This window comes from Fundulus heteroclitus, chromosome 24 (assembly GCF_011125445.2).
Source record: "Fundulus heteroclitus isolate FHET01 chromosome 24, MU-UCD_Fhet_4.1, whole genome shotgun sequence".
NCBI lineage: Eukaryota > Metazoa > Chordata > Actinopteri > Cyprinodontiformes > Fundulidae > Fundulus > Fundulus heteroclitus.
In genome coordinates this window covers 21,156,986-21,171,224 of record NC_046384.1, presented here as the reverse complement: position 1 = coordinate 21,171,224, position 14,239 = coordinate 21,156,986, and the positions used below count along the sequence as shown (strand labels likewise).

The window sequence follows — 14,239 nt, the reverse complement described above, 5'->3', positions numbered from 1 at the left end:
TCAGGTTTTCTTCAGTCCTGTCAGCTTTCGACTGTTCGACTGTTGAACTGCTGAAGTACAAAAGTGTACCACACTAGATTCGCTGATTTGCACATTTGCACATTGTATTGTATCCTGCAAAATTGATGCTGCACCTTAACCGGAAATGTACTGCAAAACTGTGTACAATGCAACTGTCTACTTTTAAATCACTGCTGCACCCTACTGCATATTTGTCTACATTTGGTTTACATTGTTTACATTTCAACTGCCTACTGTTCACTGCTGCACTTTATCCGGAAGTAAATTGAAATTTATCCTGTGAGTGACTGCGATTGATCACTGCACTTTATCCTGTACTGTAATTCACTGCAAGGTATCCTGTAGAGTCACTGCAATATTTCTGAGCTGTGTGAAAACGAAATTTCGTTCTGTATGCACTCTGTGTATACAAAATGACAATAAAGAAAGTCTAAGTCTAAAAAAAAAAAAAAAAAAAAAAAGTCTAAGTCTTTTCTTCCAGGATTGTCCTGGATTTCGCCTCCATCCATCAACCCGGACCAGGTTCCCTGGTTCTGCTGAAGAAAAGCATTCCCACAGCATGATGCTGCCACCACCATATTATAGATGTAGGGAATGTGCCGCAATAATGTTAGTAAAGCCTACGGTTCTAATGTGACAGCATTTGGAAAACTTAAGACCCTAGGATGTGTTAATGGTGTTGGTCCGTGCGGGTCAGACATGGCCCACGACACTTGAAAGCCGCCTGTAGGTGCGGCAGAGATTTTTAGGCTGCCCCTGTAAAGTGAGAGGAAGCAGCTGGCGTTATTCGAACCGGATGAAGTGTGAAGGGAACATCTCAGCCCTGAAGGACTCTCGTTTTTAATCCATGCAGCCTTTTCCCGGTAAGAGCAGGCTTTGGTTGCGACGATACAATGTAGATTTAATTTTAATGTTAATGCCGATACAGTTGGGACGGGTAGAGAGGTGCCAACCTGGAGCTAACTGTTGATGTGAGTCTGTGAGCAGGAGAATGAAGTCTGCAGAGCGACTTGATATCGCTGCATTAAACTATAAAAGCAATGTTATGAGGACTGTGTTCTGATGGTGCATTAATGTCAGGAATAAACCTATTCGGGTAAAACCACATGCTGACCCAGACTGTTGTGTTTTGATCCATGCTGCAGAAGAACAAGATGTTTAATCTCTGTGGTTTGGTGGCGTTGCTGTGCCTTCATCAAAGAACGGCCTGCGCTGGTGAGACTGTATTTCATAACATTCCCTGTTGTTTAAATCCTACAACAATAATAATCATTAATAATAGTAATGATAATTATATAATTAATGTCTTCTTTATTACAATAATGGATGTGATGCAAAACTGTGTTCTCTGAGCAGATTTCTTCTGTTTTGTTGTTGTTGCAATTAAATGTTTCAGATCATCAAGCACATTATTACATCAAACAAAGATAAACTGAGGAAATAATGCAAAAGTGCACATTTCAAACATTGGTGTCATCTATTTGTCCTACGTTTAAAGACACGGTTCCTTTTCTGTATCCTGGACATCCAGCGGTTTCTTATTTGGGAGGACTTGCGCTTAAAAAAAAAATCACGTCCTTACAAAATTACAGGAAGTTTGTCCAAATCTTATTTGCAAGTCTCTCTGAACATGTCTGAGTCTGAGTGGTTTGCTCTCCTGTGTCTTCTGTGTTTCCCAACAGTTTAGAAGTCGGCAGGCGGTGCGCATAGTTGATATCTACTGAGCCAAGCTGAGGCTGTGCTGCTGATTTATAGGCACACTTCACTTCACATCTCTAACAAACAGAGCTGGGTAGTACCTAGTTACAATTACTCAGTTACATTTACTTGATTAACTTTTTGGAAGAAAATGAACTTTTAGGATTAGTTATCATGCCCTGTACTTTTCACTTTTGCTTGAGTAATATTACTAATAATAAAAAAAAAGAACATTGCTATTACTTGAGTAAAATGTCTGGCTACTCTATTCACTGCGACTAACTTCATTGAACAAAGAACAGACTCATTTAACCAAAAATGCTTCAGAGAGAGACATGCCTACAGTTTACGTTAAAAGGAGACTTATAGCTTTGTTGTTTTACTGATATTTTGTAATTTTTTGTATATTTCTTTTTACTTTGTCTTTAAAATACCTAAATTTGTCCTTCATATTTTTCTCTGTCCTATTACATTACTTTTAGATGTTAAATCAGATGTTATGATTAGTTACTTGAGTGGCCGCTTAACTGAATACTTATAAACGCTTACTTGAGTAATTTCTTGCTACTCTTACTTGAGTAATTTCTTGCTACTCTTACTGGAGTAATTTCTTGCTACTCTTACTTGAGTACAGTTTTTGTCTACTCTACCCACCTCTGCTAACAAACATCCAGGAGGGGAAACACAGCAATGAAATGGTCAAAGTGTCATTTTCAGCAAGACATAATTAAAATCAGCCAGAATAAGGTTTGGGGCCTTCGGGGAAACGGGCGGCAGTTTATGCTTCACGTCGCAAACAGTGTTAGCAATAGAGGCAGGTGAAAGAACACCGCTGTTAGGAACCGCTGAGGGAACTCGTGGGATTGATATTGACAATAGTTTTGTTTATGCCGTGCAGCTATTTGTATAACAGTCATACGCCGTGGTTTTCCGTCGAATGACGCCAGACCAACCTCGGTTAGGAAGCTCTGAAGAAGATCCAGCATGTGTTGTGGGATGGCTGTCACTCCAGACAATTGCTCTGCAAGTTAAGTTGCAACAGTACTTCTCTAGAGTACTGTTTGTGCCAATGAAAGACAGAAACAATGAAACCCGTCAAGCTGCGTGAATCCATTTCCTTTGACAAGACGTAAAAACAGCCGACGAACACCATGATGACGTCGATGAGAAGAAAACACAAGAGCACAGCTTACTGTTGTTGCAGTAAAACAGCTTTTTTTTTAACAAAATGAAAGAGACAATATAACTAATGGATAATGTACCTGAACGTGAACATCGGAGTGCTAGGTCAGTGCTAAGTGGCTCGTCACAGATAGCTGGAGTTCAGCCCAGTACAACCGAACATCATACGAGCACTCGGCGTGAGTGCTTGGGTTTAAAATACAAAACAAACCCAAAGCACAACTACTGGCACCAGATAAAGACCCAGCAAATATTCATAAGGTATAATAAAATGCTTAATAAAAATAGGCTAATTTACTGATAATTACCCACACTCTGCTGCTCTATGTGACTCACCTTTCTGCAGCTTTAACTGATCCTAACCCTAACCCTAACCCTAACCAGATAAACTGGCCACACAGAGAGGGGGCGCTGGTTCCTATTGCACTGACACAGGGAGGGCACTTACAGTATCACTGTTGCAAATGTTCCTGAACACGTTCAATAAAAGTCAGGACCTTCCAGCCAGCACTATTCACGTACGCCAAGGTGCCCTGAAAGTCAAAAAAAAAAGACTGACTGGGAAACCACACCGACGCATCATTCACAACACCGCCTAAACTCTGCCCACCTCAGCCAACATAAGCAGATGCAGGATCCCAAACAACTTCTCTTTGTTACACCCACAAAGTCAGGTCTCCAAGACATAAAAGCTTGGGGCTACACTTTGTGGCTGCTGTCAAATACTGTATGGGGGTGGCCATTAAAGACAAAACATCAAGCATAGTAGTAAGTCTGCCTTACAAGATGCACTCCCGATGTCTTCTATCCTACAGGCCACAGTTAGAGTTAAGACTGCAGGACCCAGCACATCTGAAACTCTAAACACAGGAAATTATCAGCTAACTGATAACGATGATAACCCAGAAAAAGAATTACCTTCGAATAGCTATTCTTTGTTAAACTTTAGATTATATGAATTATATTACACACTGGGGTACACCTACCTCAGCTTTACTTTTGAGAAGAGATAATTTTGGTCAACACAGCATATTTTTTTACCAGAGACCCCTCACTTTGAGTAATATCTGTCACATTTCAGACCAGTTCCCTGTTGTTCATTTCAGCAGCCAGTGTTGGGCAGATTATTTTGATAATGTGAGTTCCTGGCTCCAAGTTATTCAATTTTTAATGTGATAGTAGCGTGACTGTTTCAATGACTTTCTGAAAGTTAGGTTTAGTTGCTTTCGATTTACTTTTCAACACATTTGGATCTGCCATCGCTGTGTGCTGATCTAAATCGCTTTCAGGCAAGACAAGTGATTCTCAAGAGATTGGATGTTTTGGCTTTCAACTAGCCGTTCAAAGGACCAGGCTGCTTCTTTAGCCTAAGATACCTAAGTTCGTCCAATAATTATTTGGAGGATTCAAATTATTATTGTCTTGGACTTGAATGAGACTTTTTCTCGAAAGCTTTACATTTTCCATTATCATTTTGTCATTACAAAAGCACAATGGGATGGCTCAAACTATATCAAATCTTTTTATTTTATTTTATTTTGTTTTACATAATCAGCAGTGTCATATCTAATACCCTTCTATATCTGGCAAACTCTCCATGTTTTCTACATTATAAAGAAAAGTTTCTGCCATGATTTTCTCTCAGTATGACACTATCATGTTTATGTAGCATTATTTGGAAATTTATACAAAAGGCTCTGCCATTCTGCAGAACGTTGGCCCCTCTGAATGGCAGATATTGCATGATCATATGACCATTTGATGTCAATGTAGAAAGTTTATATTTTGAATATGGCCAATATAAGAAATCAGCAGAAATTCAAACCAGAATTAACATTTGTTACATTTCATTGACCTCTGCCTTCTGTATCAGTATGTTGTTCACTACTTCACATAGATTCAGAGGCACTATTCCAAATGCCCCCCCAGTGAATTCTGAACTGTGTTGGACTCTTGGATAACAGTTTATGTTAATCTGTGCCTGATTCAGACTTTGTGTATTTGCAGTCATGTTTCCCTGCCATTATCAGACTATTTGCAATCTTGTTTTCAACAAGAATCTGAAAACAGAGGCAACGACACCAATCCATAAAAACAACATACATACATTCAGCCTAAAAACATGACTACTTTCATTGTCATGAATATATTTGCCTTTCCTGTGGGCCTGTGTTGTTTTGTGATGACCAGTCTGGGGGGTACCCCATCTTTTGCCCAATGACAAAGATAGGCACAAAAACTGATTCAGCTAGGACATTCAGAAATGGATGGATGGATGGATGGATGGATGGGTGGATGGATGGATGGATGGATGGATGGATGGATAGATGGATGGATGTCAATATGTAAAATAAAAATAATAACTTATAAATGGAGCCAATCAAATTTTACCACATTGGCCATCCTAATGAGAACTGTCCATGGTGCTGTTTCGTGGCTCCTTACAAATTATAGACCATCTACAATCACTGATCCTGGTTGACTGAAGCTCAATCTGGATAAGGTGGAGTGCTCCTTCTGGGTCAGGACTTAGTCTCTGTCCTGGAAAGAGAAGTCCAACTATCTTGGTGTCTTGCTCATTATTTATGGTGGGATGGAGGAGGAGATGTATTGAGACTTCTTTCATGGTGATGAGGCTGCTGCTTCGCTCTGATAATTCTGATAATTGTGTCATCTTCCGATTTTAGTTATTCATACCTCTTCGTCAACACCTTTTGAGATTTGTAAGTTTCTCACTACTTGTATTTTCTTGACTTTTGTCCAGCCATTGATTGGTTCCAGGTGGAGGTGGACTATGGGGAGCCTGCTTTGTTGCACTGTAACGGCTCAGCCCTGACAGAAGAGGAGGGGGCGGTGTATTGGGAGTCAAGAGGGGAGGATGTGGCAGTCCTACGAGAAGGGAAGCCATGGGTTTCAGAACGTTTTAAGGTCAGGAAAATGTTATGAGTATTTTTCTGTTGATGTCGGGGTTTTTTTTCAGCTAAACATCCGAAATGCTCATATCACATATTCCAATCTCACCATAGAGCCATGTTCAGTGAAAATTAATTAATTATTTCTGTTAGCATTTTAGAAATCCAAAAAAAAAAAAAAAAAAAAAAAAGAAAACTGAGCTGCTACAAAGCATTCATATTACCTCCAGACAGAAGAGCCATGTTGAGGAAATTAAAAGATTACTTTGAAATTTAATCCGACAGGGGTATGAATCATATTGGCCTTAAATGTATGAACTTCATGTCAAAGCAGGTTCAGTAATTAAGATGCTTTTTGCCTTACAAGGCCTAATTACCACATTGGTGAGTTAGCCAATGACATTAAATATCTGTCTGTGTTTAAAGCATAAGAAGACATGCCCTGTGGGTAAGAAACACTTGCGCAAGTCCCTCCTACACACCTGCTTAGCAAAAGTTGGACGACCAGCTAAGCTAGTGATAGCTCTCAGATACAAATAATAACTTGGCTGCAATGACGCATATATGTACGAAATATTCCTTTAAAAAATTAATATATTCCATCGGGTTGACATATGTAATCGTTATATATATATATATATATATATATATATATATATATATATATATATATATATATATATATATATTTCTTTGATTGTGCACACTGTTTTGGCCAATAAAGCTGATTCCAAAAACGTTACTTAATTACATGCTGAACTAGAAGCTCTGTCCTCACTAACGAAAGCAAATTTTCATTCTAAATGCTTGCAGTGGTTTCAACGCTTTAAATATTTTTGCAAATAAGAATTTGACCACAAGGAGGCACTCATACACTGTATATAGGACAGGGGCCTTCAACCTCAGTCCTGCAGCTTTTAGATGTTTTGCTGTTCCAACAAACCTGAGTCAAATGAATGGCTCAATGTCAGGCACCGTTTTGAAATTATTCATCATGGCCTTCTTAACACATGGTAAAAACTGGTATTCACCAGGGTGTGAACAATATTATGAGCCACCGTAGATTTCTGGAAGCACATTTTTTAAAAGCCAACCATCTATTCAAAAATTAGCAACCTAAATGGCCTAAATGTAGTCATACATGTGAAATAAAACAAGCCTATCATTGACTAGGATTATTTTTCTAAATATGTCTTGTATTTGTTCTGTCTTGTAATCCTGCCTTCCAGGACCGGATTCAGCTGCCGGCAGATGAGCAGATCAGGGAGGGTAACTGGTCCTTGGTCCTCAGACAGACAAAGCTCAGAGATGCTGACGTGTATGAGTGCCTCTTGCAAGAAACAAAACCCATATCAACTGTCTGGCTCTCAGTCAATGGTGAGTTGAATGGTGTCATGAAAATTTACATGTTTTTATCATAGGTTACAAAAAAACAACAGCTGCTCATTTGTGCAGATGTTTTCTCTGGTGTTGACAAAAACATTGCTTCAGAAACTTTATCTTTTTGATTTTCTAGCACAACATATTAGCACCACTTGAGATTTAAAGGATCCTTCAATAAATATTTTGTTTTCTATTGATTACCTTCAGACAATATCAAATGAACGCGTTCATCAATAAATGAGGAACCGCCAGTTCCCACCTGGAGTGATTATCTACATTTAATTCTCTATATAGTTATGTGGTATCATTCAAATATTTGTAAGTGTGGTATAGCAAAATAACTTTACCACTACTACGGACACACAATCCTACCCATTGACTATGAATGTCGCATTCCTCGTGTCGAGCCACTACAGAACCAGAGACAAAGTCAGAAGTATCCTACCTGGGCTAAGGAGAAAAAGAGCCGGACTCCTGCTCACTGGTCCAAAGTCCTTATTTTAGATTACAGTATGGTTTGAATTTCATTTGGAAATAAAGGTCCAGAGTCTGGAGGAAGAGTGGAGAGACACAGAATCCACGTTGCTTGAAGTCCAAGGTGAAGTTTCCACAGTCAGTGATGGGTTTGGGTACCGGCTCAATTGCTGGTCGCTCCGAATGCAACATCCTGGTGCATTTCAGACTGAACAGAACTCTAAGATGTCGGTTATCCCTCAAGATTCAAATTCCCAAACACAACCTGAGTGGCGTGTTGTGTGCATTCAGGGGAATGAGGAATGTCCAGATCTATATGTTGGTGATACAGAACAATTTACACCTTCTTGCATGTGATAAAACTTCTCTCGGTGAGCCAGGCTATCAACGGCACCAAGGAAACCTTTTGTCAGGGGAGCCGAATCTGCATGTAAATCCAGATGTGCTGAACAGCACATCCCAAACAGCTTGGAACTTCCTCATTGAATTAAGAAGGCTGGTCAAAGGAAGAAAAAATAAAATCACCTACACAAAGTTTTTTTTTGTATTTGCCATGTCCTCCATGACTGAGAATTCACTGGCCATTTTCACCATATTGTCATTTTTTTGAGATGTACCTGTATGTAGGAGAACATCATAATGATACAATCACTATCTTTTCTTTCCATGTGCTGATGTGCAACTCTTCTCGTCTCTCGGCTTCTCACACCAGAGCCCGTTGTCCGCCAAGTCATCGCTATACCTGAGAATTATTCTGCACGGCTATCATGCTTTATTAAGCCCGAGAGAGAACCGCTTCGGAGTATTTCTTGGACGTTGAATGGCAAAGTGTTTTTTCACCGCAATATGGTATGAGGCACTCCAGATAGCAGCTCACACATGTTACGTTATCTTTATCGGATTATCTGACAGACATTTGCACACACACACACAGAGGACTACGTGGAAATGACAAGGCAAACGACCGACATACTAGAAGCTGATAACCAAACCATTAACTAGCAATCACTTCAATTAAAACTATTCTGGATAAACAATATGACATAGCCTGAAAGTTAAATGGAAACTTGTGATCCAGAAGATCCTAGACATCAAAGTGAATGTTACTAGCGGAAGATGTTTCTAATCTCATTTTGACTCTACGCATACCTTCTGTTGTGTGATCAGACTTTCTGTTCCACCTCCAGACTTCAGGCTTTGCAGTGAATGAGCAGGATGGTTTTTTACACAGAGTGTCTGAAGAAGAGTTTTATCTACATATCCAACCACCTGTGAGTCAAAATGGGACGTACCAGTGTTGGTATACAACGGGGTAAGTTTCATCAACTCAAACTGCCATCAAACTGTTGAACTGTTGAACTCTAACTGGACTCTGCATCACACTTGCATCGCAACCCATTTAAATAGTACACAATTGAACGTTTACTGTATTTTTGCACCATATTATTTTGCACTGCACCAAACTTTTTCACATTAATACCTTTTGCACCATTATTTTTTTTCACCATAAACATGGTTGAACATTCTTCTGCACACTGTTTTGCACACTGTTTTTCTCCTGCATTGTTACATTCTGATCACTGTTACACTTTATATTGTAATGTTATCTTATTCCAACTGCAGTCTCATTACACTGTCGTAAGCTGTATGCAACAAAATTTTGTTCTGTATCAGTATCTGTCTGTGTTTAAAGTATAGGAAGGCATGCCCTGTGGGTAAGAAACACTTGTGCAAGTCCTTCCTGCACACCTGCTTAGCAAAAGTTGGACGACCAGCTAAGCTAGTGATAGCTCTCAGATACGAATAATAACTTGGCTGCACAGACACACGTATATGTAAGCAATATTCCTTATATATATATATATGCTTGCAGTGGCTTCAACGCTTTAAATATTTTAGCCAATAAAAATTTGACACAAGGAGGCAATCATACAATGTGTATAGGGCAGGGGCCTTCAACCTCAGTCCTGCAGCATTTAGATGTTTTGCTGTTCCAACAAACCTGAGTCAAATGAATGGCTCAATGTCAGGCACCATTTTGAAATAACTGGTATTCACCAGGGTGTAAGCTGTATGCAACGAAATTTTGTTCTGGATGCACTCTGTACATACAAAATGACAATGAAGTTGTCTAAGTCAAAGTCTAATTTCTAGTAGGCTAGCTAATGGATTTGTTGTACTCGGTTATACATGCAGCTGTATTATGGTAAAAACTGTTCTTCAGGGTTATCTAATGAGACTTGAGAAGACTCGCTGGACCTTTATCTTTTGCAACATATTATCTTTTGGAACTTTATTGATATTCAGTTAAAGTCTATGCATTTATATATAGCAGATTCACAACAAATTTAATAACTTTAAAAAAAAAAAAAAAAAAACGACATGTACGGACATATATATTAAATTCAGTCCAATCAGATTCCAAGTCTTGTACATGCATTCCAAATAAAGTTTAGTTTATTACTGGTTCAAAATGGTTCAAAAGTTTTCCATCTAAGGTACAGGTCTCAAATGTCAGTCCTCAGTGGTTAGTGTCCTGCGTCTTTTAAATGCGTCTCTGCTTTAACGCACCAACATTAGTTCATCAGCAGAGCTCCATAGACTTGTCTCCATGCTAGTGAGGCAGTTGAGCCATTTGAATCTTAAAGCTGCAGGACACCAGCCTTCAAAGATTTGAGCAGCATATTGCACCGAATCATTGACTTGCTGCCTTCACTCCTCTTGCAGGAGTATACAGTGACATTGGAAAGTCGCTTGCATTGTGTCGTTGATTTTGCAGCAGTCCCTTATAAGCAAGTGGAAATGCATACACGCATTATGTTTTTTTTTATGGATGTGTTTTAGCTTGTAGCAATGTACAGCACTTTGCTTCAGCTGTTGGTTGTTTTTAAGCACGTTATAAATAAAGATGGTATTAAAAGGTTCCCTTTAATAAATTCCCTAGGTAAACGCATCCATATAAAATCTTTGCGGATCCATTTGGGTGCATGCTGTTTACTGAGACCGTTCATTCTTGCAACCAATTTACATGTCAACCTAATCTCTGCTGGCATTACTTTGTTGTTCAAGCAGATTGTCAGCTTATTCCTTTATCATTAACTCACTTCTCAGATTTATGCTTTCTTTCTGCACTTCTGAATGCCTCTTTAGTCTCTCTTTTAATTCATTTTATTAGACATCATAATCTTAAAAGTGGAACATCTTACCTGCTCTAATGGGACATTGGCATTAGGATTATTGACATAAAACATAAAATGATTCATATGATCACTATTAGCAACCATTTGTTTTATCATTTTTAGGGAATCTGGTTCTCCTAAGCTTGGAATCCCAGAAAGTTACCTAATTAGCGTTATTCCTGCTTTTGGTAAGCTTCATTCCTTTAAAGAGTCAGAGCTGATTATCTGCAGGACAGTATACTGGTGGTTAGATTTGCAAGAAACAAACGTGGAATGTTTTGACACCCTCTGAAACAGACGCGGTCGCAGACGCAGAGGAGACAAGCACAGACGACTTGATGGGACCTGTCACGCTCTGGACAGAGGAGGTGACTACTGCTGGAACTCTGGAAACATCTACTGATCATCTTCATTTGGGACTGTCCACCCAGACAGTGAACGGTGAGTATCCCACAGTGACCAGGGAGTGAAAGTAAATATGATGACTCAAAACACAGATCTTTGCTTTTACACTCAGTTATGGAGCCTGGTGAGACATCCACTGTAACAGAACAGATCAGGACATCCCATGAAGGGGTCTTACTCCTTTCAGATGAGGTGAAGACCGTCGAAGCCACTGGACTCCCCACTGGGTTTCCACCAGTTCGTCTGGAAAAATCCACTCAACGGAGCCAAGGTAGAATGGAAATATCATCAAAACCTATTTAATATCAGTCAAGCGATTCATAACATTATGCAGAAGGCTAAATAATAATACAGCAATATTTTCAACTCTAATTCCAATTAAGTTGGGGTGTTGTTTGAAATGTAGATGCAAATCTTTTTTCTGTTGTTGACAGCGCTCCAAAGACAAAATATTTCATTTATTGTCCTTTTGCAACTATTCGCTCATTTTGAACCCAATGCCCGGTCCAAAGAAGATGGGACAGGGGCAACAAAAGACCGGCAAAGTTGAGGAATGCTCCAAAAACACCCGTTTGAAAAATTCCACAGTTGAACAGGGTAAATGGAGACAGGTCTCATGGTTGGGTATAAAAGGAGCATCCCCAAAAGCAGGGTGGGGCGTTAGTGCTAATGGGTAACCTGCACCTCTGTGAATGCATCGTTGATGCTAAAAGGTACAAACAGGTTTCGGAGCAACATATGTTGCCATCCAAGCAACGTCTTTTTCGTGGACGTCCCTGCTGATTTCAGCCAGACGACACCCAGCCACAGTTCTGAACACGTCACAACAGCGTTGGCTTCATAGTAAAAGAGTGCGGGTACTAGACTGGCCTGCCTATAATCCAGACCTGTCTCCCGCTGAAAATGTGCAGCCCGTTATGATGCGCAAAATGCATCAACGGAGACCCCGGGACTGTTGAGCAACCGAAGTTGTACACCTCGCAAATCTGGGAAGTAATCAGAGTGCGAAATACGGGGGGGTCCGGGGGGGCTCGACCCCCCCGATTTACCCATGAGACCCCCTGAAAGCCTCAAAAGCAAAATTTAAAGGGGGTCTTAAATTGTGTCAAAAAAAATAAAAATGAAATATTTTTTGTCACTAATGGTCACTAAAATGTTTTTAAGCTCAACATGTCCAGTATTTAAAATTCAAAAAAATTTTTCACAAATATGTTCTGTTTTTTGCCAAGTGGAACCAGCCAATCCTGTTTGCGTATGCAAATTAGCCATGTGTGCGCAAAATAGAAGAAAGACGTGACGTTGACAACAATTAATAAAATGTTTACATTTTAGTATTAGGAACTGATCTTATCTGTTGTGCCTGTGCACTTTATCTGTTTCACTGTTGGTGAATGAGAAACGTCCTCTCGAGTACTTGTATGTCTGGTGAATGTGAAGAATTGACATTAAAGCTGACTTTGACTTTGACATTGTAATGTTATAGGCCTACTGCATATTGAGAAAATTTAGATCGGTATTGCGCAACAATCGGGAGATGAGGACCCCCCCAAACATTGACAGGTATTTCGCACACTGGAAGTAATCCCATGTGTAAAGCTTTACCAACTAGTGTCTTCAGTTCCCAAACTCTTATAGAGTGTTGTTAAAAGGAAAGGTGATGTAACATGCTGCTGTCCAAGATTTTTGGGAACCTATTTTGGACATCATATTTAAAATGCTTCTATCAATATTATGTCAAAGTCTTGACAGAAGTTCTACCTTGGGATTGGATGAGGATGAAACCTACTCAAACCGGGACAGGAGAATTCTACACTGGTTACACCTCTGTTGTTCTTGAAAGAGAGCCCGGCTGAACGTACCGTTTCCCTAGAAAATGAAAGATGCCTGATCGTTTCTGCATTGTGCTTCCAGATGGAGGTAATCTACTTCCCGAGGATTTCACCGGCGCACCGCAGACAGAGGTCCTCACGGAAAAAGAGACGGTTTCGGATAACGGTCAGTCACCTCGCAGCTTCTGAATTAATGCCGGTGTAAGGGATGGAGAAAGATCGTGACCCGTTTTCTTTATTTTTTTTTTAAATCCTCTTGCAGACAACTTGGATACAACCTGGAATGTTTTCCAGCTTGAGACTTTCCCATGGATCCGGGTTGGACTCATTGGTGGCGTGTTGCTGATCACAGCCGTGGTTCTGTGTGTTCTCAGAGCTCTGGGGCACATTTAACAGGAGGAGGAGGAGGAGAAACGGATCCCCCTGAATGTTCAGTTGGGTTAGGGGCTAGTTAGTGGAACAGCAGCACGTAGAGAACATGGTTAGCGTGGAAAATGGATCTCCATGGGAGTAGTTGGGACCTGCAGAAATGGTTGTGTGGAATTTTTGAATTGACATTGCACTGTCTTTGTATGTGAGCCAGTGAATCGAAAATCTGGAGTTTCCAGTTTTGGACTGAGCTGCACATTCACACATGTACACAAAATTCTTCTAGCAAGCTGGTGATGCAGCAGCTTTACACTAAAGAGAGCGGAGAAGCCCCAGGTGATGTTGAACATCTGGAGGACATTGGGGCTTATTAAAATAAATTTAAAAAAAAATCCAAATGGTCTCTTGACTTCTTTGAAGTTCCTCACACTATCTCATCACAATGTCCTTACCTGCTGCAACACTGTCTGAAAGCCAGGTTATGTGTTTTAAATACCGACGATTGTCACAGCCAGCATGTGTGCCATTACTTTTTAAAGCCAGCAGATTGTTCTGTTATATTGTCCCATTTCAGTAGCGATGATCCTGAGCGTGTGTGAGTCCTCCTTCTCAAAGATATATGTTTCCAAGACAAAGTAAGTGGTTACTGATCGTCTCTGTCGTCCTATATGTGTGAGCATCTCTGGTGAGAATGCTGAAGTTGTGAACCAGTATTAATATCCTAGAACTGTTCTGGATGATACTTTGGACCTTGTGCTGACATATGGCACTGATTGCGAAGAATTAT

The 14,239-nt window shown here is 40.0% G+C and overlaps 1 protein-coding gene across 2 annotated transcripts; it reads left to right on the top strand.

Moving 5' to 3' along the window:
- Positions 1-773: 773 nt before the first annotated feature.
- LOC110366645 lies at positions 774-13,826 on the top strand. 2 transcript variants are annotated; one of them, XM_021308979.2, is made up of 11 exons: positions 774-884; positions 1,167-1,236; positions 5,666-5,829; positions 7,043-7,190; positions 8,383-8,519; positions 8,858-8,982; positions 10,973-11,037; positions 11,147-11,290; positions 11,367-11,525; positions 13,166-13,249; positions 13,346-13,826. In XM_021308979.2, exons 2-11 carry the CDS (start codon positions 1,176-1,178, stop codon positions 13,474-13,476), a joined length of 1,218 nt encoding a protein of 405 aa, XP_021164654.2. In that variant the 5' UTR covers positions 774-884; positions 1,167-1,175; the 3' UTR covers positions 13,477-13,826. The 2 variants fall into 2 exon arrangements, with proteins under 2 accessions (XP_021164654.2, XP_021164656.2); XM_021308981.2 differs by lacking the exon at positions 1,167-1,236 and having other exon boundaries at positions 776-884.
- Positions 13,827-14,239: the final 413 nt, after the last annotated feature.